The 26,835-nt window shown below is 41.1% G+C and overlaps 1 protein-coding gene across 1 annotated transcript in view; it reads right to left on the bottom strand.

The window, feature by feature from the left end:
* Positions 1-731: 731 nt before the first annotated feature.
* SESTD1 (SEC14 and spectrin domain containing 1) overlaps positions 732-26,835 on the bottom strand; it is a 138,171-nt gene continuing 112,067 nt past the window's right edge. The window contains exons 14-18 of the mRNA XM_033945936.1: positions 13,169-13,250; positions 12,392-12,514; positions 10,414-10,605; positions 3,673-3,794; positions 732-1,461 (exon numbers count right to left, since the gene is read on the bottom strand). Coding sequence (XP_033801827.1) covers positions 1,332-1,461; positions 3,673-3,794; positions 10,414-10,605; positions 12,392-12,514; positions 13,169-13,250 — 649 coding nt within the window. The 3' untranslated portion in view covers positions 732-1,331. The remainder of the gene's footprint in view (positions 1,462-3,672; positions 3,795-10,413; positions 10,606-12,391; positions 12,515-13,168; positions 13,251-26,835) is intronic.

Below are 26,835 nucleotides of genomic sequence, written 5' to 3'. Positions count from 1 at the left end.
ACACGCTGCTTTGCGGCCTTCTACTGCCAATTTCCTCTCCCGCATCTGTCTCCGATGATGTCATCAGACGCAGCAGAGGAAATCGGCAGTAGAAGGGCGCGAAGCAACGTGTTTATAGTGCTGCCTACACCGCTGGAGCCAGGAGGTTTGTGGAGGGTCAACGGCCGGAGCGGGGCTGCTGTCCACCACTCGATTGCTGCCACTGGTGCTGCCTACGCCGCTGGAGCTGGGAGGTTTGGAGAGAGCACAGTCGTGCGCCTCCAGCCCCTGCAAGCGCCGTGAGGTGTGAAATAGAATACTGCCACAGAATCACGAATTTTCAAGAGCGCATGCACGCGCTAGGGTTTTATTATTAGTGATATCTATATGGTAACACAGTTACCTACAGGTCTAAAGCAATTGGGTTATAGGATCGGTAAACTCCGTTGCTAAATAGCCAAGCGATGCTAGTGCATCAATCACTTGGCTATTTTACATGGGGTTTTACTAATTTGCATGGGTCGGATAACACGCGGTGGGCAGTTTTGTTCATTGTGGAATTCGATTCAATCAATAGCTAAACTGGTTAAACCGGTTTAGCAATGATCGGGACACGAAAGGTAAGTTTTGTGCATCCACCAGTAAGACAAGAAAGGTATTTTTTTTTTTTTAATCCAAAGAAATTCTACTCTTAAAACCTCTATCTTCTGTGAAGCCTTTACAACCAAAGATGAAAGAAAGAAAAACTGAAGTTGAGTTTAAAAAGATGGATTTATTCAGCACACCACCTTTAAATATATTATCAATACAAGTAAGAAAACATCTGCTTCACAATTTGGATATATAAAATACTTGATGGACAGAATGCATACAGGCATGAAAAAATGACAATGTACAGGTGTTTACAATAACAAAAGTAAAGGGGAGACATCACTCTCTACAATAGGTAATTTTCCAGCAATCAACAAATACAACATCTAGGTACAAACTAACTATACTGTACATGGAACTTCTAAATTTTTCATAGCACCATTCAAAGCTTGGCTCAGCTGCTTACCTAAGAAACAACTGGCAGATCAGGTAAAGCTTTATAAAGGTTTTTAGTGCAGTGTTTTCAGTTCCTTCTCAAAAGATCTTTTGAGTCTATGATCTCATAGCACATAAAATAATTATGGCTTGGTAGATATGTAGTGTTGCTATGAATAGAGCAATGTAATAATTTGAAAAGATGTGACTTTATACTGGCAGTGGAATGCATTTTTTAATGCAATAAGTCAAATGTAATATGCAGATGACATGCTGGGTAATAAAATACAGTCTCATTATCAACAGAGAGACAAGGGTCCTTTATATTAGCTTTCTGCGGTTGTGGTTTCAGGTTCTCTCAGTTGTTGCTTTTTCATGTTAACTAGCTTCAATCTCTCTCTGATGTGTTCTGCTGTTGAAGCCATATCACTTGGGCTTCCGAAGTATTGTTCAGTTCTAAAAGGGATTGTGAAAGGAAAGTATTTTTATACAGATGCAATAATACTCTAAGAAAGATGTAAAAGCATATCATCTTTGCTTCTGGGATAATTTTCCTTTTGTTAGAAGCGTTTCAGTTGCAATTAAAATTAAAAGCATGTCTAGGAATTTTGCTAATGAGAAACAAAGCAAAAGGCTTTCCTTGGTTTTTGAAATAATCCCATCAAGATGCAAAATAAGGGAGGGTAGGAATTTTATTAGTCTGCATGCAGTCTTTAAAACAAATGTGCATACATCTACTTTGAATAAATTACTCCAGGGGATTTACCTGCATATTGTTACACCTTCTTTTTGCCAAGCACAGATTTTTTGAGTTAATTAATGTGTGTATGTATTTAAAATATCTGTACAAAGATTCAAAATATCACTCCAAAACAAAAGCTCTTTTTCAACTGTCAGCAGGTGAGCAATTTCATTTCCCTTTTGGGTTTGTGTTTTGTGTTATAGGATAGCCTGGATTTGGCGCTAAGGTCCTGAAGCAGTGGTTACCGGCCACAAAACAATCGTCGGCCTGGCCTGTTTGTGTTCAGTGGTTTTTACCGTTAATCATTCTCGGCTATTTTTTGCTCCCACCTGCTAACTTTAAACTTGTGCAAAAGTTTTTTGCTTATGATGCTTGGGTGGAAGAGTGTGGGTACACCTCTCCGTTTGTCTGAGGCTTTTCTTTCGCTTAAGTAATAAGCTAGCTTTCTTGGCTTGTGTGGTGCTTTTGTTTTGGAGTGATATTTTGAATCTTTGTAATATACTTACAGGTTTAAAAAATCTGCACATAAATGCAAACCGCTTCTTGATCTTGATACTAGGGAATGCCTCCCAGCCATACTCCACTGAGAGGCATAATTACTAAGGCTTGTGATTTAAGGTTTGTGATGTATTGATATTTTATTGATATGGTAATTTATGTATGTTTTATTGTAATCTGCTTAGGTTTTAAGTTGAACAGAAGTTTTTAAAATAATAAATAATACAGTCCACTGTTAAGATGTGTTATTTTGCTGTTTACCTGTTATTAGTAACTAGGTCTCATTGTATAAAACAGGACCTGTGGAAGTTAGTGGTAAAATAACAGGTGATAACTATACCACATTAGTAACTACACTCCTTAGTCTAAACATATACAGGCTGCTTCATCTGTGGGACATTTTAAAAATGAACCTCCACATTTTTGTATGCTCATACTTCCTGTTTGTTTTTGAACTAGTATGACCACACTTAAAACCAATATTATTCAGTTACTTAGAATGGGAAGCAGCATTATTTAAGGCAAGCTCTTTCTTTTAGTCATGTTAACTCACACATGCAAGTATGATGCATAGAAGTAAATGTTGCTTCATTCAACTCACTAGATATTGTATGCAGGTTACAAAGATTACAGTTTGGAAGTCTTAAAACCACAAATAAAGTAAAAAAGCATGCTTGCAGAGATGAAAAATATAAAACTGATATTAGATGAAAGGTTTGTCACTGTTCTCTCCTAAAAGAGGTTTTCCAAAATTATTTTGTCCCTTCACAATTCATGATCAGTGAGAATAAACTATCTATCTAGTGGGAACATTAATGCCACTAACAAAGCAGTCATTTTTCATTAAAGCAAGCATTTAAATGACAAAATTTGCCAGTGATGATCATCAGTAAGTCTTGAGAAGCAGACTACACTAAATTGCATCTTTATTCTTTACTTTAGGTTTGTTTTCTTTGTAATCATTTTCATCTTTCAAACCCATTGAAAAGAATGGTATCAATTCTAAAGCAATTAATATTAAATTAAGACAATATATTTGAAATTGATAGTTTTTGGTGGAATTCACTATGTCATATTTTTAAAATGGAGAGGACATTAGCTATTCAGCAGGGACGCTATAAAAAATTCATTGATGTTTGGGAGCCATTAACAAATTATGTAAGGATTGTTGATAATTAATAATTTATTTCTTCCCCTTTATTTATTGAAGCATAGGGTGGTGGGAGGGTGGGATTAATTTTAAATTATCTGAAATTATAAGAATATAATGGAGGGAGGGAGAAATAGTATTATGATTTCAATATATATAAGATTAATAAATGATATTAAAGTATATATGATGATATTATTATGTACTTATTGAAAGTTTAAAAATGAATAAAGATAAAAATAAAAAAACACACATTAAAAAACAGTGAATAGCATACCCATCAGGATAAACTACAGGTATTGTTAGTCTGTCTAGAAGTGACTTCCCAACTGCTTCAACTTCATCAAATTGCTCCACTTCCATAATGGTCTCAGGCTGTTCTGGATATTCTTGCAAAATCTGTAATAAAGAGAAGAATGATATAAACTAAGGGCTTGATGCCAAGCTTCAAATACCACTAACTTGCACATTAAATGTTCTCCCTCAGCATACATTAATAAAAGATCAATCCATATGTGGAAAGGTTGGTTTATGAAAGCTAATGATTAGCCCTTTGGCACTGATGGATATACTAAACAAAGGATTTATGCCCCACTATACAACATGGAAACTGCATTCTGAACAGGCAATAATGGGACTAGCTATCAAGATATAAATTATTTACAGTTTAATTTTAATGTAATATCTTTCCACTATTCACTCATAGCTCTGAAATATGGAAACCAGCACCCACCTTTATAACATCATTGTTAATTCCTTTAAGAAACAGTGAAACAAAATGAGAATACAATTTGCAGATTATGCACCTCTTGTTATGAGAGAACAGCTTGTTTTGCTAAGGATGTTAAAACTTGATATTTGAAATGAAGGACAGAGGAAGTTTAAAATAAAGTAGAAACATAGAAACAGAGTATGACGGCAGAAAAGGGCCATCGGCCCAACAAGTAATTCATATTTGTTCATTTGCCAGATCAGAGGTTGCATGTGGGTGTTAATTTGATATGCATTGATGGTTTAATGTGTACACCTCTCTGATGAGTTATTTATCTGATTTAGTGGATTTATAAGATGTTAAATTATGTTCACTTGTAAATACATTGTCAGATGCAAGCTCTTAGTAGTCTACAAAGCTTATCTTATCTATATCAGCTTCCATCTAAGGTCTCTATTAGTTTCCTTTCAACAGTCTTTTAAAGAAAGCATTCCGATACAGAAAGGGGTCCTAGCCTGGACACACGTCATGCAGTTGCTGAAAAATGCATAACACACTGAAAATGAAATCAGTTAAACTCTAGAACACCAAGGAAGATTTAGCTACATATTTAGTCAAAGCCTATCAAAATCTCCAAGCCCAAACTGTTACTGTTATCCCTGCTATCCGTCATATCCTCAACCTATCCATAGGAATATAAGAACAGCCTTACTGGGTCAGAACAATGGTCCATCAAGCCTAGTATCCCATGCTCATGGTGGCCAATCCAGGTCTCTAATACCTGGCCAAAACCCAAGGTGTAGCACTATTCCATGCTACTGATACAGGAGTGGCTTCCCCCGTGTCTTTCTCAACAACAGACTATGGACTTTTTCTTCAGGAACTAGTCCAAACCTTTCTTAAAACCAGCTACAACTGTTCCCGAAGCCTTCAAATAGTGGTTAAGACTTCAAGTGGTTAAGCCTTCAAGTGGTTAAGACACTTCTCAAAAAAACCTCCCCTACAATGATTGTTCCGTCTCCCTTCTTCCATTCCTATCCAAGCTCTCAGGCATGCTGGCCCTCATTGCTGTCTTGACTTCCTTTAATCTCGACTGAGTCTTGATTCTCTACACTCTGGCTTTCACCCTCTAAACTCCACAGAGACTGCCCTTACCGAAGGCAGCAGTGACATGTTCCTGGCCAGATCTAAGGGCCTTTACTCAATCCTCATCCTTTTTGACTTGTCTGCTGCTCTTAATACTATTAATCACTGCTTACTCCTTGATATACTGTCCTCGCTTGGATTCCACAAATCTGTCCTCTCCTGTTTTGTCCTCTACCTCTCCCATCACACTTTTAGCAGTTGAAGTACCCCACGGTTCTGTCTTAGGACATCATCTCCTCTCTCTCTACACCTCTTCTCTCAGTGCCCAGATTTCCTCCCATGGTTTCCAGTATCATCTATATGCTGATGATATCCATGTCTACCTCTCTACACCTGAGATTTCACTAAAAATCCAAGAAAAAGTTTCAGCCTGTTTGGCTGACATTTGTTGCCTGGATATTCCGCCACTACCAGAACCTAAACATGTCCAAGACTGAGCTTCTCCTCTTTGCACCTATACCCCTGATCTGTTGCCTCCATTCTTCATCTCTTTATAGAATACTGTTATCATTCCTGTCTCCTGTTGACCTATTTTCTGTGCACATCCAACAGACTGCCTATTGCTTCTATCTCTTCATCGCTAAAATTCACTCTCTCTCTGAGCATACTACCTGGACCCTTCTCTACACCCTTGTAACCTCATGCTTAGATACTGCAATTTACTTCTACCTCTCCCCCTGCAATCTGTGCATAACTCTGTTGCATGACATCTTCTACCAACCTTGTTACCCTCTCCTCAAATCACTTCACTGGCTCCCTATACTCCTTTGCATACACACTCCTATTACTAATCTATAAGTGTGTTAATTCTGCAACCTCTCAGTATCTCACCTCTCTTGTCTCTCTTTAAATGTCTCCCTGAGAACTCCATTCTTCAGATAAGTTGCTCTTATTTGTACCTTTCTTCTTCACTGCCAAGTCCAGGCTTTGTTCTTTTCATCTCACTGCCCCGTATGCCTGGAATAGATTACCTGAGTCTTGTGCATCACACCCCTTCCCTTGTTCAAAAGTAGACTGAAAATCCTCCTTTTCGAGACTGTCTTCAACCCATGACCCTATCAACCCATGACCCTATTCCCCACTGTCTTCTTCCCATCACTCTAGCCAGCAGCTTAACCATCCCCTACTAACTGTAACCCCTAGCCTGACATCCTGTTTGTCTGTCTTGATTAGATTGTGAACTCATTCAAGCAGGTACTGTTTCCTTGGTGACTCTGTACAGTGTGGGTACACCTGGTAGCATTCTAGAAATAATTAATAGTAGCAGTATTATGAAAAAGTTAAAAATGCATACACCAGAGAAAGGAAAATGGTAAAACCAGAGGGCATAATATGAGGTTGAAGGGTGGTAGATTCAAGAGTAATACTAGGAAATTCTTCTTTACGGAGAGAATGGTTGATGTATGGAATGTGCTCCTGAGGGAGGTGGTGGAGAAGAAAACAATGACAGAGTTCAAACACACGTGGGATGAACACAGAGGATCTCTAATCAGAAAATAATGGGTATACATTGAAGGAACTAAGGCCAGTACTGGGCAGGCTTGCACAGCCTGTGTCCCATATATGGACATTCAGTTGAGGACGGGCTGGGGAGGGTTTCGATGGCTGGGATGGTTAAGATGGGCTACAGTGAACTTTGATGGAGACTCCAGTATACGGAACCTAGGCATACTATTGGGCAGGGCTCTGGGTTTCTGGCCCCAAAATATCTAAGAAAAAGGACCATTTAAACTAAATAAATTTATGGAACATGTATGGTTAGGCAGACTGGATGGACCACTTGGGTCTTTATCTGCTGTCATTTACTATGTTACTGTATTACATAACTTGTTTGTGTACAGAATGCACATATCCTAGAAAGTATCACTCTCTTAAGCCGAAATTCAGCCATAAAGAATCCCAATCCCATCACAGACGTGTGACCTTTACATTGGTAATCAAGGAGCAGAATACTACATTCTAGAGGTCAAAACATACACAGAAATGATGTCTAGATTTCTTATCTAAAGTTTAAAAAACAAAGTGGGGTGTGTATGTGGATTTTGATTCATGGAACTCTTTACAAGCCCTCTGAATGTACATAGATCTGTGCTCTCTTATCTGGAGGGGAAATAGGGGGCAGGGGGCTAGTTTTAAAGGAATGGTTCCCAAATATTATATTGTTTTGGAAAGAAAACTAAAATTGAAACCAAGTGTGAAAATATATCTAATCATTAGTGTCATTATTAACAGAATTCAAAAGATGGCTTTTAAATTTTAATCACCCTACCCTGAGGTATGCTCTTCCATTCTTCGGGGTGTCTGGCTCCTGAGACTACAGTATCTGTGGCAGGCTCTTCCAATTCTTCCTCTATTAGCAAGTTAGTGCTGCTCAATGTTCACTTCACCACAAAGGCCCTTTGGTGGCCATCTTATCACATGTCTCACACAACACAGGTTTTAAATCTGGTAAAACACTTGCACTAGTTGAAGTGCCCATACTTTGTATAGTTTCTCTTACATCCACCAACCCTCAAAGTGAAGAGGGGATATGGCTGTTCTCCACATGGATCTCTTTACTGTAATTCCCTTCTCCATTCAGTCCCTTTCATATATTCTTTACTGTGTGTTCTTCACCTGACCACTTGCTCGTCTTCCTTTCTTCATGGCCTTTCTTTCTTATCTTCCTTGGTCTTCCTTGAAGAGCTCTTGCTTCTTTTGGTCTTATGGGATTTTAATCTCAGTTCATCCACTGCTTCATTTTTTCTCTCTCTCTCTTCTGGCTGCTTTTGGTTATCTATAGCAGTGTTTCTCAACACGTGGTATGCGTATCCCTAGGGTATGCAGCACTGGCGCTGTATGTCTCACAACTTTCTTCTTCCATTACGTATATGCAGCGCTGGCGCTGTATGTCTCACAACTTTCTTCTTCCATTACGTATATGCAGCATCGGTGTATGTCTCCCTTCCTCCTGCCATTGCGTATCTCCCGCCTTCCTCGTCTTCTCTCGCCAGCCTCCCTCCCTGAACAGCAGCAGCTCACTCTGTGACCTTTGCTAGGCCAGCCTGCCTCCGATGAAAGAGGAAGTTGCATCATCAGAGGTGAGCCGGATTAGCAAAGGAGGGGGTTAAAATGTAGAAAAGTAGCAGCCAAAGTATTGTGCAGGTTTGAGAAGAGGTGAATGATTGGTGGGAAGGTTGCAAGGAATGGTTGCTAAGGCAGGGTAGATGGGGATTGGGAGAGTTGGGAGAGTTTGGATAGGCTGATAGAGAGCAGGAAACTTGGGAAGAGTGTAGGGGCTTTTCATTCTGTGGTGATTCGGGAGTTAAAGGTGGTCCATTTTGAGAGCTGAAGGAATTTTGGGGGATCTAGGAAGTCTGGTGGTTTTGTGGTGTTATTTTGTCCTCCCTTCCCTCCCGTGATATATTGTGCGTATGTATTTTAGTAGGTGATTTGGTCGTTGGGGGGCTTTTTATTGTTTTTTAATGCATGGGGTGGTAGGTTGGAAGGATGTGGTACTGTTGCAAGGGGGTTGGGGGTAGTCACAGCTTGATGAAAAATGGGGGGGGGGTCCTTTCAGGCAGCCATTAGACCAGGGAGGGGTGTAAGAGATATGATAATGTTGTATACTATGTGTGACACTGCCACAGATAACTGTAAGGCCAAGCAACACCGCTGGTCTTGGAAAATGGATACTTGGAATTTACTGTGATTGGATGACACAGAGCAGCTAGGTCATGATCGACTAGCAGAGGGGAAGATAAGAGTTGGGGGTTACCTAGGAAGGGGATAATGGAATTGCATTGTTATTGAATTCTGATTAAATTAAATAAAGCTGCAGCCAAGTTATTGCCAACATGGTTATGAAACTGTGTTTTGTTTAAAATATATTATGGTTAATTTGTTTTAAAGAGTGTAGTGTGAGTGCCAAATGTTATGAAGGTGGAGGATCACATTTGATGCGACAATGGCAACATCAAATTTATACTGCGCAGAAGAAAGGCCTGACAATACACTTCTGTATTCTGCCACGAAAACTTGTTGATGTTCATCAAGTCACGAGGACTCAGACATGAGTCAATAGCCTTTAACACAACAATTTGTGTGCTAAAATCTGCTCTTTATTGGACTAGCAATATTTTGTTCTGAGGTCTTTCTTTCTCCACATTTTTAGTTGGACTTTTTTTATTCAATAAAATCCTTATTGTGCTTGTTAAGATAGTGGATTTCCATATAAAGATTGTTTCTGCTCATGTGTGGGTTGATATTTTTCATGTTATACATTTGTACAGCTCATCCCTAGTACATTACTGTTATCACAAGGAAACTAAAATTACTCATCGCTACTCAACAAAATCTAATATAAATAATTACAGAATGACATAACAAATTTGTATTTAAATACTGCAAAAGCCTTTCAGTTCTATGCGGTTTACAAAAGAGGTAACAAACAGATTTACAAAGAAGTAGAACTGACCAATGTGGGAGCTGTTTATGAATGATGCATAGCGAAATCTGTTTACAAAAGGAGAAATTATAACCACCCAAGATTAAGCAAAAAAATACTAGGAAAAATGACCATCTTAGGTCATAAAAAACCCCCACATCAGTGTATGTAGTATATTAGATTTTTAAAATCATTCATCCTAGCTCTCCATTCTCACAATTTAAAAATTACTAAGATCACTACATCCATACATGTAATATCTTTAGTTTCCCTTATTCTGCTTCAACAGTACCACAAACTAAAAATATATTTAATTTAACCCAACTGACAAATAAGGCTGCGTTTATTTAGAAAATATAGTATACTCGTAAATAACATTTACTTGACTGCTGATTCCACTACCTTAAAGCAAGCCTGTAGAAGTCTCAGGTTGAACAATCCTCCATCTATAACTGAATGCACTGTAAATTTCCTGATCTATGTCTTGAAAGTATCCAAGAGCATCAAGTTGAGAGAACATAGCCTTATTCTTCTGCACCATTCATGACTGAGAAAGGATAAGCAATTTCATTGCACTGTGCCCTTTGGTCATTCAATATATAACAGAAAAATCACATATGAATGCATGCAGAGCATCAAGTCAGAGTGAAACAGAATCTATTTTTAGATTTTTTTTTTTTTCACTTGCAGATAAATAGGATTAGCTAAAAGAAAATATTTTTAACAAAACTAACCTTTTCAGCAGTAGAATGAAATGCAACAGCCATTTCTAACCTATGAACCCTCTCTTCAGAGGTTATTGTAAACTGTTTCCATACTCTGTTCAGTCTTGGGAGTGTGTCCCCTGATGACCTGGAAGTACATCGTAAGGATTGGCACAAAACAACAGTAGCCTGTAGTAATTGTCGCCCATAATCATAAGTGCTCTGCAAAAAATGTTTTAAAAAGCAGCAATGCTGGTGTTAGATCACATTAACTTTTTAACAACTGAATTATCATTAACAGTATTTGAACTGAAAGTTTCACAGAAAGAACTTTCCATTATGAGCATTATACTGAGTTATTCCATACAATTCATCAATCAACTACAGCAAACTAATTTTCTGTTAAAAAAACCCAAAAAAGCGTTAAATTTTAACTGAAAAGAAACTCAGAAGAATGAAACCCTCTTATTGTAATTATTAGAAACAAAAATAGCCCATGTCAGATATTTCAGCAGCTAAGAATCCAAACTCATTACATTATCAATTAATGCTGCACCATTATACACCAAACTTTCTCCAGTTCTCTACTGCTTGCCCTGGATCAGTAGCATGGAATGTTGCTACTCTTTGGGATTGGCCACTGTGAGGACGGGCTACTGGGCTAGATGGACTATCAGTCTGACCCAGTAAGGCTATTCTTATGTTCATTATAGTCTAATCTAATCTTCATTTTATATACCGAATCTACTCCCTAAGCTCGACTCAGTTTACAGTTCGTTAAAAAATGAAACATAACAAGTAAAAACTGTAGGATAAAAACAGAAATTGGTTAGATTAAATGGATGGAAAAAGTTAGAAAAAAGTATGTTGATTTGCTTAAAATTACTATAGAACAGCTAAGATCATCAGGTGAAACTGCATCTGCAAATAAAAAATCCTTGTCCCAAGAAACCCCCGGCTGTTTAGACAAAGCCAAGGGGGGGAGGGGTACTGGGCAGGAGCCGACGCCGAGAGGGGGTAAACCCCCCTGGCGACAAAGTGGCACTCACTGAATAAGAAGAAGAACCATTAAAAACCTGTTCCTATCTTTCTAAGACAGGAGAAAGGTCACCTGAGGCCACAGGCAAAATGGCAGAGCTTCCCACCAAAACTGATGAAAATCCCACTGAAAAATCTCCCCTGAGGCCTGTAGTGGCAAAGAGGCTTGAACAGACCCAGCTGCTAAGGCAGGAGAGCTGGCTGCAGCAGCTACAGCAGTAAGGAAATCCCCAATATTATTAACGGTAAGAGAAACCTTATTTCCCTGACCATCTGCGGCTGGGGAAATCCCTGTGTAGATGGCAGGGGAAGCCCGGGCTTCCCCACTGCCTGCAGCCGAAGAGTGGTGCACGTGGAAAGGTATTTATGGTTGCGGTCAGCGGGGATTGGTTGGGAGGGAAGGATGGAGGGTCATTGGCGGTTCATCTGCGTGGTGGGTGCGTCAGCGGGTGCTCAAGGGTTCTGCTGCAGGAGAGATGGGAGGGAGGGAAGAATGGAAGCTGGGCAAAGGGTTCTACTGCATGAGAGATGGGAGGGAGAGAAGGATGGAAGCTAGGCAAAGGGATCTGCTGTAAAGGGGGATTGGAGGAAAAGAAAGATGCTGCAGAGGGAAGGCACAAGGGGATGGGTAAGAGGGGAGGAAAGATGTTGCACATGTGGAGGAAAGCAAAGAGAAAGAATTGGGGTGAATGAGAGGAAGGGAGAGATGATCGTGTACATGAAAAATATAAGCCCTACCTGAAAATAAGACCTAGTGCCTTTTTTGGGCCCCAAATGAATATATGACACTGTCTTATTTTCAGGGAAACACGGTAGTTACCAGATGCTAGATGGAAAACACTGCTGTGGTTATTCCCAGGGTATAATCTTATGAAAGAAAAATGCAACTGAAAAATGTTTTAGCACTAGACAGCACTAAGACAAAATTGTGCCTTCAAAATATCTAAACCGATCTCAAGCTGTGTCTTACCTGTGCTACATCAACAAACTTCCTGTGTTTTTCTAACAAAATCTTGGTTTCTTGAACATCATCCCCCAGTCTTATGTGGGTTTTCAGCAAAGCATCCAGCAATTCATTTAACCATTCTACTGCCTTTAGAAACAAGAAAGTAAATGCAAACTCAGAAGTCTTTCAAAATATCTTAGTTATAAAGACAAAGGGGGCCATGCAAATGAAACATTGTTTCTGTGACATTTTGCTATCCTTCAAGATAATGCCTATCCAAATAAAAACCTACAAAAGGTTTTCTAGTTTGTAATTGGTGTATGAATACTAATAATGCTATAAACTATCTTGAGCATCATTTGAAAAGGAGGATTAAAAATCCAAGATTTTATGTAATCCAAGATTGTTATAATAATCTGCTGACAAACTTCTTATTCTCATCACTAGAATACATTCTTTGATATGCTGTTCCTTTAGCTAGCAAATATAGGCAGTGAGGAAGACATATCATTTCTCATATATTTGTCCATAACATAAGAGAACTCACAACAAACAGAATATAATAGCAGGGCACACTATTCACATTCTCGCTTTGTAACATATTTATGTTTATTAAAATGTTTATGTATCGCATATACAGCCAAAAAAGGATCAAAGCGGTTTACAATATAATTCAATCAAAATTGTGAAAAGAACTCCATTTAAATAGAAAAGAAAAGGAAAAGAAGAAAGAAATAACATTTCTAATACATAGAATATAGAACTCACCACACCACACAGTATTACTTAGCTATTCTTTACCTGTGAAGCATCTTCTTCACATTTGAATAACTGCACCATCTGAAGCATTTTTAACCTTCGTACATCTACCATATCTTCACACCTAAGAGAATAAAAAAAATATATTGTGTGTGTAATTATCTAAAGATGTATAGATTTAAATTTAAGGTGTTATTAAATGACCAGAGGGCAGCAGGGTTCCAATCCCATTTTCCCCATAGACACTCCTTGGGAGTATGAGCAAATTACTTTATCCTAGGATAAAAAGATAGCATATTCTCACGTGTGGGTTATGTCATCCAAGGAGCCCAGAATGGACAGTGGTAAAAATGTATTGCCACTAAGTTTTTAGAAACTTCATGAGTGCCCACACCGTGCATGCGCGAGTGCCTTTCTGTCCGTCGGCTCATGGTACCTCAGTTCTTCGTTTTCCGCGAAGCGAAGAAGTGCTTTTTTCTGGACTCTGTCCAATGCACATTGCCTTTCCGTCAACTTTCTTCTTTTGGCTTTTCGCCACCTTCCTTTTTTTTCTTATTTCTTTATCTTCTTCGGTCTATAAAAAAAACAAATAACCCCCCCCCAAGTATTTTTTCTTTATACCTCAGTTGGGTCTTTCAGCCCTCTTTTTTTTTGCCTCGGTGGTTTTTTTCCCTACCTCTTTTGTCATCATTGAGTTTAACCTTGTCGCTGAGATTTTTCCATCCATGTTGAAACCATCGAGCGGTTTTAAGAAGTGCTGTCGGTGTCAGCACCCTATCTCAAGCACTAACCCACATAGTTGGCGTTTGCAGTGTTTGGTCCGTGAGCATCGGGTAGACACCTGTACTTATTGTTCCACCTTACAAAAACGCTCACTAAAGGCTCATTGCATCCAGCAAGAGAAGCTGTTCAGCTTGACAATTGACTCAGGATAAATCTGAGCTTCTGGTACTGGCATCGACATTGAACATGATTCCAGCATCAGGGAAACTTGTTAAGAAGCCATTCTCTTCCCAACAAGCGTTGCAGGCTCTACTGCATCGAGTCCCTCGATGCAGGTCAAATGTCGATGCCATTGCTCTCCTTCAGTGCAGGCTAAGCATAGCAGTCCGAGGCTTCATGGTACAGATTCCAGGTCTACAATGAGATGTCAGTCTACTTCCTATCAACAGTCTTCCAGTAGACATTGACACTTTCCATCGAGGCATTGATCCTCTTCCTTGAAGTGTCAATGCTCTTCTTTGAGGTATCAACGCTCTTCGTTAAACCATTGCCATTCTCAATCATGTTGATCCTATGCTTCCAGGTACAAAAGATCTTTGCGTCATTCCTCCTCCTCATCTTCACTGGATCAGTACCAATGACATCGAGGAAGTTCTTCTCGCCACATTCACCGGTCACCTGGGATTCATTAATTTGATTCTTATCTCTCTTGTTACCATACTGACACTGAATGCAAGCCTACTTTATCTGCTCCTAAATCATATGCTATACCTTCAGATCCATCTCCTCCTCCTCCTAGAAGATCTCCTCCTGAAGGGCTTTCATTTACTAAGTATATTAGACAGTTGGGAAAGGCTCTCCCTGTCAAGTTAGAGGCTGACACTGAGCCTAGAGCAGAGCTCCTTGGTGTCTTAGATTTTAAATGAGCAGTTTCCTAAGCAGCTTAAGTTGCCTTTACACAGTCTCCTTAAAAAGGTACTCTTTTAAAAACTGGGAGACTCCTCTTTCTGTCACTATAGCTCCAAGAAAGATTGATTCACTCTAAAATATCTTGTTCTGGCTTTGACAAGTCACAACTACAAAATCAGTTGTTGCTTGTGGAATTGACCCTTAAAAAATCTTCCAGCTCCAGGGTTTATGCTTCTGCACCACCAGGACTTGAGGGTCGTACTATTGACACAATCTACTTCAGACAAGAAAATATATGGCAAAGAACAGCATTTGATGCATTTGAACTAATATCCAGAGCATCTGCCATGTCTGTTGCTATGAGGCATCTTGATTGGCTGCGAGTTTCCAACATAGATATTAATCTTCAAGATTGCTTAGCCAATATCCCTTGTCTTGGTGAAGAACTCTTCGGCAACAGGATAAAGGCGGCTACTCAAAAACTTACTCAGCATGAGCAGAATTGGAACTCTTTAAACATATCTAAGACTAAGAGTCAACCATCTAAGCCTGCTCCATAAACTACTACTTATCTGGCCACATCCTCTTCTTTGAAGCCTCCACCTCAAAAGTTCCAGTCTTCAGCTACTGAAAAGCTAGCTCAGTCTTTTTGACATGCTTCTAAAGAGTATGGCCACACTCCCTCCTTTTCATCCTTTTCCCCAACCCATTGGAGGTAGACTCCAATTGTTTCATCAACGCTGGACTTTCATCACTATGGACTCTTGGATCTTCAAAGTCATCAAGGAGGTTTACTCTCTACATTTCGTAACCATTTCCCCAAACCATCCTCCAAGAGAGTCCTCTTTCACATTGCAACAGACGTTCCTTTTTCTTCAGGAAATCAAAGCTCTACTTCAACTAAATGCCATAGAAGTAGTTCGCCCTTCTCAGAAAAATCAGGGGTTCTACTCCAGCTTTTTCTAATTCCAAAGAAGATGGGAGGTCTTTGTCCAATTCTTAACCTCAGAGACTCAAACAAATATCTAGTCAAAGAAATGTTTCGCAAGCTATCTTTAGGGACAAAATGATTGGTTATGCTCTCTAGACCTCAAAGAGGTCTACATACACATATCCATTCATCCCGATCACAGGAAGTTTCTGCATTTTTGGGTAGCTTATCAACACTTCCAGTACAAAGTTCTGCCATTCGGCTTTGCTTTTTCTCCAAGAGTATTCACCAAGTGCCTAGTGGTCATGGCAATAAACCTACATACTCACAGGTTTCAAATGTTTCCAATCTGGATGATTGGCTGATTAAAGCTACATCTACTCAAGCAATATACTTGGCGACACAGTTGACAATGACTTTTCTTCAGCTTTTAGGGTTCGAAGTCAACTTCCCAAAGTTGCAGCTTCAACCCTCTCAACTACTGCAATTCTTAAGAGACCTACTCGACACCATTCATCTATAGGTGTTTCAATCTCAACAAAGACAAGACACTTTGCTTTATCTTTGCAAACAGGTCTCTACTCTATGAACCATCTCAGCAAGACAGATGATGCAACTCATAGATCACATAGCATCTACAGTTCACGACTTCATGTCAGATCAGCTCAGTGGACCTTAGCATCTCAATGGTCTCAAGCTCTCAATCCTTTATCCCAAAGGATCACAGTCACCTCACCTCTTCATCAATCCCTTCAGTGGTGGATGGATCCGTCAAATCTTTCCAGGGGGTCTGCTGTTTCACGTCCCTCCATATCAAAGAATGCTCATCACAGACATGTCAATGTATGCTTGGGGAGCTCATCTGGTCTGTCTCAGGACACAGGGATGGTGGTCAGCTCAAGAAAAGACATTCCACATCAACTTGTTGGAGCTGAAAGCAATTCAAAATGCTCTAAGAACCTTTCAAGGGAGTCTTTCCAATCAAGTACTCCTTGTTCGAATAGACAATCAAGTAGTGATGCATTACATCAACAAACAAGGAGGAACAGGCCCTCTCCCTATGAGTTAAGATGATGAGCACATTTGGAACTGGGCAATTGCTCGAAACATTTTTTCACCGCCATATATGTGCAAGGCAGACTGAATACTCTAGCCAACAAGCTCAACAGATTTCTACAACCACACGAGTGGACTCTCAACTCCAAAATATTGCGCCACATCTTCTCACTATGGTGACTCCTCAGATAGACCTGTTTGCATCCCCTCACCACAAATTGCCTCAATTCTGCTCTAGACAGTGTTCTCCTTATTGTCTTGAAGCAGATGCCTTTCTTCTGGATTGGACAAACAAGTTCCTCTATGCAATTCCACCAATCCCTCTCATTCTCAAGACTTTAATCAAGCTCAAGCGTGAATCAGCCACCATGATCCTAATAGCCCCTCAGTGGCCCAGACAATCTTGGTTTTCCTTTCTACTTCAGAAGAGTGCCAAGGATCCAATTCCTTTACAAATCTTTCTATCTCTGCTCACTCAGAATCAAGGATCTCTTTTATATCCCAATGTGTAATCTTTGCACCTTACAGCTTGATACCTCTCTGCCTGACTTCAGCAGATTTTAATCTTTCTGACTCAGTACAAGCCAATATAGCTGCTTTCAGAAAATCTTTTAGGCAGCAATGCTATCAACAAAAGTGGACACGCTTCAATTAGTAGTGTACTCTTCCATCACCAAGATGTTTCCTCCTCTTTTCTTCCTTCAGTATTGGATTATCTTCTCCATTTATCCAATTATTGACTGAAAACCACTTTGGTCAGAGTTCACCTCAGTGCTATTAGTGTTTTCCATGTTCCTGTCAACAGTACACCTCTGGCCACTCATCCGCTTATTTCCAGGTTTAAGAAAGGACTTTTCAACTCCAAACCTCCACTCAAACCACCTCCAGTTGTCTTGGATCTTAATGTAGTCCTAGCCAGTTTGATGAAACCATTATTTGAACCACTAGTGTCTACTCATCTTAAGTGGTCTTCTTGATATCTGTCACTTCTGCTTATAGAGTAGAGCTGCCTGATTTGTGGATTTGAATTGATTCACTGATTCACTTTGGTGAATTGATTCATTGTCCAAGAAAATCGGACTCACTGATTCAGCGAACCCCTACCCCAGTGAGACCAGACATACCTCCAAGGCCTCCTAAAGCAGCAATAGTGGCAACGCTCTGAGCAGGCTGCTTTGTGCCCTTCCCCCTGCTGCATCAATGATGATGTCATTGGTGATGCGGCAGAGGGAAGCCCTAGCAGGGCAGGCCACAAAGCAAGCCACTCAGTCTGCTGCTGCTTTAGGAGGCCTTAGAGGTATGTCAGTCTCATGGTGAGTGGGTTGGTGGGGTGCTGCTGCACAGGGGGATGGGAAGGAGGGATAGAAAGCTGCTGCACAAGGGGGATGGGTGTGGGCAGTAACAAAGTTTCTAAGAACTTAAAGTGGCAATTCACTTTTACCACTGTCTGTACCGGGCTCCGTGAATGACGTCACCCACATGTGAGACTATTTGCCTGCTGTCCCTGAATAACACATGTTATGGTAAGTAACTGTGCGCTATCCTTCACTACCTCAGGCACAAACTTAAGGCTTAATTTTCTAATGCTTCGGCACATCAACGCCTAATAATTCAAATTAAAGTGCAATGCATTAACATGTTAGTTAATCTAGCCCTTAGATTATAAGTCCTCTGGGACATGGAAATAGCTACTGTATATGACCATGACTCAACTTGAACTTGTGAATAAAGCATGATCTTTACAAAATGGGTTGCAGTTAAGCGTGAATGTGGCAATTTAAAAAAATGTCTGTGTACTAATGGCTCAAAACTCAAGCCACTATATCTAGCACAAAACTCTCAATATCCAAATTTAAGTACCAATGCCAATACTGGATTCACTCTCATAGTTGTGGGACATAAATTACCGATTGAATCAACCAGTGATTTAATTTAATTATAATTTATCTTTTTTCGAACGGATGATAGCACTCACAAATGCTTTAGTTCCCCTCGACCCTGAAGAAAGTTTCCAGTGAAACATGCATGTCGGGAGAGGTGGTTTAGTGGAAGACAACTAATGCACTGAAGAATTACTGTAGAAGCTAAGTGAAAGTCATTTCAAGAGTTATGAAAATAAAAATTGGACCGATGGAGATAGAAACAACTAGAAGAATGTTATGCCTGGCTATATTCTGAAGGTCCATACAAAAAAAAAGAAAAATTATAATTAAATTAAATCACTGGTTGATTCAATCGGTAATTTATGTCCCACAACTATATGAGAGTGAATCCAGTAGTGGCATTATACACTAGTACTTGTGTGTGCTAACAGCAACATTAATGCATGGCCAATAAGAAAAAGCTATTTTTACAATTTTAGTAAAAATGGTCTTAGTGCACAGGCAAGATCCACATAAGAGCACGACTTTTTACAGCAGCTTAGTAAAAGGACCCCTTAGCCTTTGGAAAAGGACTGAAGAGAATATTCACAGTAGGGATCTGAGCAGGCTTGAAATGAATAGTGTGTAGAGCAAATTCTCAGTTCTGACTGTTGAACTCACCTCAGTATCATTTGATGAGAAAAATTCTTATGGCTGCTTACAGTTTAAAATATAAAGACTTTATATTAAGCCAGGGGTTCTCAACCCAGTCTTCAGGACACACTAAGTCAGTGAAACTTTCAGGAACCCACAATGAATATGCAGTAGTTTAATCTGCATGCACTGCCTTAGTTATATACAAATTTATCCTATGCATATTCTTTGTGAATACCCTGAAATCCCGATAGGCTGTGGAATGGATTGAGAACCCCTATCTTAAACTAAATAAATTTAATGATATATGTTTGCTAGCTCCAGCAATAGTTATTAACTAGCATACTACTAGTGTCCATCGAGGTATTAGATGTATACTGAAATGTTATAAAAACGGAAGAGTAAAATTATTTTAAAAATGGATGTATCATTTTTCTTTTAGCCTTTGGAGTGCTTCTGGTTAGAATCATTAATGAGCCAGAGTGCTGGCATGAGAAAAGAAAAAAAGTCACAGATTTACAGCAGAAAAAAACCCAAACCTTATAAATTCTAAATTTTTAGAAAGCTAAACAGGGCTAGCCCAGTGGCAGTGTTTGCACAGTCATGCATAGAAAGCACAGTTACTTACTGTAACAGGTGTTATCCAGGGACAGCAGGCAGCTATTCTCACATATGGGTGACATCATCAACGGAGCCCGGATGCGGAAGATCGCAAGCAGACTTGCTTGTAGAAACTAGAAGTTTCAAGTCAACCGCACCGCGCGAGTGCCTTCCCGCCCAGGGCGCGTCTCCTCAGTTCAGATAGCTAGCAGAGAAGCCAACCAGGGGAGGTGGGTGGGTTGTGAGAATAGCTGCCTGCTGTCCCTGGATAACACCTGTTACGGTAAGTAACTGTGCTTTATCCCAGGACAAGCAGGCAGCATATTCTCACATATGGGTGACCTCCAAGCTAACCAGAATGGGATGGTGGGAATGTTGGCAAATAGGAGAATAAATTTTGTAATACTGTCTGGCCAAACTGGCCATCCCGTCTGGAGAAAACATCCAGACAATAGTGAGAAGTGAAAGTATGAACCGAGGACCAAGTAGCAGCCTTGCAAATTTCCTCAATATGTGTAGATCTGAGGAAAGCTACTGAAGCTGCCATTGCTCTGACTTTATGGGCTGTGACTGTGTAGGGGTAATCCAGCCTGGGCATAGCAGAATGAGATACAAGCAGCCATCCAATTGGAGATGGTACGCTTAAAGATCGGATGTCCCAACTTGTTTGGATCGAAGGAGACAAAAGGTTGAGGAGCAGTTCTGTGTGATTTGGTGCGTTCCAAATAAAAGGCCAAAGCACGTTTACAGTCCAGAGTATGAAGAGCTGATTCTCCAGGATGAGAATGAGGCTTTGGAAAAAAAACACTGGAAGAACAATGGATTGGTTGAGATGAAAGTCCGATACCACCTTAGGGAGGAATTTAAGATGAGTACGGAGGACCACCTTGTCATGATGGAAAAAGGTGATCAGCAACTAAAGCTTGCAGCTCACTGACTCTTCGAGCAGCAGTGAGGACAATGAGGAACACCACTTTCCAAGTGAGATATTTCAAATGAGCTTTATCAATTGGTTCAAATGGAGGCTTCATCAATTGAGCAAGGATAACATTGAGGTCCCAAACCACAGGAAGCAGTTTGAGAAGAGGTTTGACATTGAAAACTCCTTTCATGAATCTGGAAACCACCGGATGAGCAGAGAGGGGCTTCCCTTCAATAGGCTGATGGAAAGACGTAATTGCACTGAGATGGACTCGGATCGATGTAGACTTGAGGCCAGAAGTGGATAAGTGCAAAAGGTAATCCAAAACAGAAGGAGGAATGTTGAGGCTCCTTATCGTGAGAAAAACACCACGTAGAAAATCTAGTCCATTTTTGGTGATAGCATTGTCTAGTGGAAGGTTTCCTAGAAGCCTCTAAAACATCTCTGACAGGTTGAGAAAACTGAAGAGGAGTTATGTTAAGAGGTGTCAGGTGTAGAGACTGTAGGTTGGGATGAAGCAGAAATCTCTGATGCTGTGTAAGCAGAGAAGGAAAAACTGGTAGAAGGTATGGCTCCCTGCTGCTGAGTTGAAGTAGAAGGGAGTACCAAGGTTGTCTCGGCCACCGAAGAGCAATCAGAATCATGGTGGCATGATCGTTCTTCAATTTGACCAGAGGCTTGAGAATGAGAGGGAATGGAGGAAATGCATAGAGGAAGAGATTCGCCCATTCCAGAAGAAAAGCATCTGCCTCGAGGTGATGAGGAGAGTATATCCTGGAGCAGAACTGAGGCAGTTTGTAGTTGTGAGGAGCTGCAAAGAGGTCTATTTGAGGTGTTCCCCACTGTGAAAAAATGTGATGAAGAGGCGAGGAATGGAGCGTCCATTCGTGAGGTTGCAGAAGACGACTCAAGTTGTCCGCCAAGCAATTCTTCGCCCCATGGATGTAGACAGCTTTGAGGAAGGTGTTGTGGCGGATTGTCCAGTCCCAAACCTTCATAGCTTCTTGACAAAGGGAGGCAGATCCCGTCCCTCCCTGTTTGTTGACATAATACATGGCGACTTGGTTGTCCGACCGAATGAGGACTACCTAGTTGTGAAGAAGATGTTGAAAAGCAGTGAGAGCCTTGAGGATCGCTCTGAGTTCCAACTGATTGATGTGACATTGACGATCCGTACTGGTCAAGTGGCCTTGTGTACGGAGACCATCGAGATGAGCGCCCCAAGCGTAGGTCGAAGAATCTGTCGTGAGGACCTTCTGATGGGGGGTAATTGAAAAAGAAAGCATCTGGAGAGATTGGAAGAGAGCATCCACCAACGGAGAGACTGCTTCAATGAAGGAGTGACTTTTATGTGTCGAGAAAGTGGATCACAAACCTGCGTCCATTGAGATGCCAGGGTCCACTGAGGAATTCTGAGGTGAAGTCTGGCAAAAGGAGTCACGTGTACTGTGAAGGCCATGTGACCTAAGAGTACCATCATGTATCTCGCTGAGATGGAAGAGCGGGAAGACATTGTATGACAGAGTTGAAGGACAGCTTCCAGACGTTGTTGTGGAAGGAATGCTCAGAGTTGGACAGTGTCCAGAACAGCTCCGATGAATTGTAGATTCTGTGAGGGCTGAAATTGAGATTTGGGAAAGTTGATTTCAAATTCCAAACTTTGTAGGAACCATGTAGTCCTTTGGGTCGCTACAATAACCCCCTGAGATGTTGAATCTTTGATGAGCCAGTCGTCTAGGTAGGGAAATACCTGAAGACCATGGTTCCGTAGAGCTGCTGCTACCACTACCAGGCACTTGGTGAACACTCTGGGAGATGAAGCCAAGCCAAAGGGCAGCACTCTGTATTGATAATGCAGATTCCCCACCCGAAATCTGAGATGTTGACGGGAGGCCGGATGAATGGGAATGAGTGTAGGCCTCCTTGAGATCCAGAGAACATAACCAGTTGTTCTGCTCAAGAAGGGGATAAAGGGATGCCAGGGACAACATTCAAAATTTTTCTTTGTCCAAAATTTGTTGAGAGTCCTGAGATCCAGAATGGGTCGCAGATCGCCCGTCTTCTTCGGAACAAGGAAGTAACGGGAGTAAAAACCCCTGTTCTGCTGTTCCAAAGGAACTGGTTCGATGGCATGGAGACGAAGCAGAACTTGAGCTTCCTGAAGAAGGGCAGTTTGGGATGGACTGGAAGGATACTCTCTTGGAGGAAGCTCTGATGGAACCTGAGTGAAATGAAGAGAGTATCCTTCCCTGATGATGGTCAGCACCCAGAGGTCGGATGCAATTGTCATCCATCGGTGGTAAAAATGTTGGAGACAACCTCCTATAGGGGGAAGAGAAGAACGATGGGGGTTATGCTCTATTGTAAACAGTCAAAAAGGCTGTGAAACCTTAGGTGCAGCAGAAGGTTGAGATTTTTGTTGCTTCTGAGGCTGCTGTTTCTTAGGAAGAGGGCGAGTGTAAGGAGGCGCCCTTGGAGCAATACGCCTCTGGTAAATGGGAGGAGGACATGTAGACTTGGCAGGAGTTGGCTTTGGCTTAGGTCTGACAATAGAAGCAAAAGATTTCTCACGTTCAGACAACTTCTTGGTGGCTGCCTCGATAGATTCATCAAAGAGATCATTGCCTGCACAAGGAATATTAGCCAAGTGGTCCTGAAGATTAGGGTCCATGTCAATGGTACGAAGCCAGGCAAGATGACGCATTGCTACAGAGCAAGAAGCCGCCCGGGCAGACAACTCAAAGGCATAAGACGACTGAAGTAGATGTAGTCTGAGTTGTGATAGAGAAGCGATGACTTCCTGAAATTCAAAGTGTTTTTGAGTGTCTAAATAGATAAGAAATTTAGGAAAAAGAGCAATAAGGAACTCAAAATAGGTAACAAAATGGAAATTATAATTGAGGACTTTAGAGGACATCATGGTATTTTGATAGATGCGACGTCCAAATTTGTCCATAGTTTTCCCTTCTCTTCCAGGAGGAACTGGGGCATAAACCTTGGAAGGATGGGACCTCTTCAAGGAGGACTCCACAAGGAGGGATTGATGAGATAACTGTGAATTTTCAAATCCCTTACAATGGAAAGTTTTGTATCTGGAGTCCAATTTTCCTGGAACAGCTGGAATTGCATAAAGAGTCTCCAGGCATCTGGTAAAAGTTTGAGACAAAAGCTTGTGAATAGGAGGCTTAAGTGACTCTGCCGGAGGTTGAGGAAGATGCATAACTTCAAGATACTCCTTAGAGTATTTGGAACCAGATTTCAGTTGAAGGTCTAAGTCCAGTCATCTGACGAAGAAAAGAGGAGAAAGATAGTTGATCTGGTAATGCTTTGCCTCGAGAAGGACTCAAGGTCGTCGAGGCGGCCTGGGTTGAAGATGAAGCTTCAGCTGGAAAAAAGGCCTCAAAATAATAGGGAGACTTGGACGAGGCTATGGAAGCCGCTGAGTCCTCGAGGTGTGGAAGTGGAGACCTCGAACGAGGCTTCGGCGGTCTAGTAGAAGTAGGTGTAGATTGAGGCTTAGTTGAAGAAGGACGCTCCTTAGAAGAACTATGCCTGGAAGGATGCCTCGATGAAGGTCTCGATCTTCGGTGAGAACGGTGCTTGGAAGCAGATCTCGAAGATCGAGGAGACAGAAGCATCCGATGCCATCAAAGAATGGATAGGACTGGAGGCTGTAGATCAAAGCTCCAGAGGCTTGATGGAGGAACTTCGATGCACTCTCAAAGACTCTACTCCTTGTATGGAGTTTGAGGATTCCTGCTGAGGCACTTGCAAAGAAACTGCTCCTTGCTTCACGTGCTTAGATGCCAGACCAGACACTCGCAGAGACTCTGCTCCCTGCATAGAATGTGTAGAATCAGACTGAGGCATAGGAAGAGACTCGACCTCACGGGAGTCTGCAGAATGCCCAGGCTGGATTAGAGGAGCTAGCTTTGGTCCCATTTTGGTGAGGAACTGAAGAAATTGCTGCTCTAACATGGTCTGGAAAGAAGCCGGCAAAGGTGGATCTGTGTCTGAAACCGGACCACCTGCCTTGGCTGGAGGTTCCACCGAGGTAGTGGAAATGTGCTTCGACTTAGAAGTCTTAGGCACCTTAAGCACTTCCGGTGGAACTGTCTGCTGAGCTATCTGACCTGAGGAAACAGGGGAAGATGTAGCAGACGTCGTCGAAGAAAGAGCCGCTGCAAACGAAGAAGGTCTGATGAGGCTCAAAGTCGAAGTGGTGGAGGCAGGAGGGCCCTCGGTCGAAGGTGAGACCGAGGTGGGCTTCGAAATTGAAGATGTGGACAAATCCATCTGGAAGAGCTTCTCCACCGAAAGTTGATGAAGTTTAAGCGCTCGAGGTTGAAGAGTAGCACAGCGTTTGCACGACTTCGGATGATGTTGTGGCCCAAGGCACTTGAGGCACCTTGTGCGAAGGTCCATGAGAGAAATCAAACGTTGACACTGGCTACACTTCTTGAAGCCTGTCGCTGGCCGGGACATAGAAGGAAAAACAGCCGCTGCAAGGTCGAAGCCCCTGGGCTGCGGCTGAGCTGTCTGCCCCGGCAGCCGAACGGAAGAGCTAAATTTTTTTTTTTTTAAACTGGAAATAAAATAAAGGACATACGAACAGCGATTCGTGAAGAAAAAACACAAACCGCAATGTAGAGAAGGCACGAAGTTTTGAAAAGTTAAACGCAGAGTCAAAGACGGACTTCTCGGCTCCGTGGAAAACTAAGAACTGAGGAGAAGCGCCCTACGCTAGATGGGAAGGCACTCTCACATGCGGTCAACTCAAAACTTCTAGTTTCTACAAGCAATTCTGCTTGCGAGCTTCCGCATCCGGGCTCCGTTGATGACATCACCCATATGTGAGAATAAGCTGCCTGCTTGTCCTGGGATAAATTTATTTATAATACTCTTATCTTTCCTGTTTTCAGGTTCAATTCTAAATGGAGCCTTCTGCAACAAGGGTCAGCTGGGAATGCAGCAGAGACAGTATTCACAGCCTTTGCTGTATTAGGACCATTAAGGGCAACATTTGGTGGCTAGATTTACAGTCTATTATACAAGGTTCCAGAAAGAGTTCAAATGCACATCTCTCAGACCAAAACTATGGTGGGAATGAAGGAGGAGATTCTCAGGTAATTGTGAACCAAGGCTTATGGCACAAGAATCCCAGGACTGAAAGGAAAATAAGAAAGGAAGGTCATAAAAAGGCTAATTGATCAGAAGAAGATAAGCAGTCTTATATGCATCATATTTATAAGAACAACTCTTACCCCTAAGCTAACTTTACAGAGGTGAGTACATTGAATTGTGAAGACAAGTCTTTTCTAAGTAGAAATGTATATTTATAAAACTGCACATCTGTTTTGTACAGTTATGTAGTCTATATATGAATATGAATAAATTTACTTAGACTGAATATAGATGTTCCCAGGCTGAGAGAGAATTTGAATTTATGCACAAACTATAAATTTGCACTTATTCATGTCAACTACCCCAGCAATATTTTGTATGATCAAGAGCAGGTTTAGGTGTAAGGGTATACATTTTCAAAGTCAAACTATGCACATACATTCATTCTGAAAATTTGCCCACAGCAGCAAAGGGAAAACTACTCATACACTCATTTGTAAAATTATCCCCATAATATGCAATGTAATTAATTTTGAGGACTGCTGACCAAAGTGTGGTAAAGTTTTGCACTTAGTGTGCTTTAAAAGCAAACATTAATACATAAGTGCAAAGGCTGTGTACTAACTGTTAGGCGTACTCACAATCAACACTGATACACTGTGTTAAGTGCACCTTTGCTAACTGCACAAGTGATAACACCAACTACAATGTGGAATCAATATCTGTTCTGCACCCACAACACATCCAGTTTCTACCACTAACCCTGGCATGCAGTTAATGTACAAATTAGAATTTGGTCATGCCAACAGTTACCAGTTACCAAATTCATATGCTGCTAGCCTGCACCAATTCATGCACTTTAGTGAATGAGTCTCTTTATGTTTATGTCAAAATATTACACGTTTGTCAGGCAGTAAAAATGTTTTAA

This window comes from Geotrypetes seraphini, chromosome 5, assembly GCF_902459505.1.
Source record: "Geotrypetes seraphini chromosome 5, aGeoSer1.1, whole genome shotgun sequence".
Classification (NCBI taxonomy): domain Eukaryota; kingdom Metazoa; phylum Chordata; class Amphibia; order Gymnophiona; family Dermophiidae; genus Geotrypetes; species Geotrypetes seraphini.
Note: the sequence above shows the minus strand (reverse complement) of the source record. Positions and strands in the feature narration are given on the sequence as shown.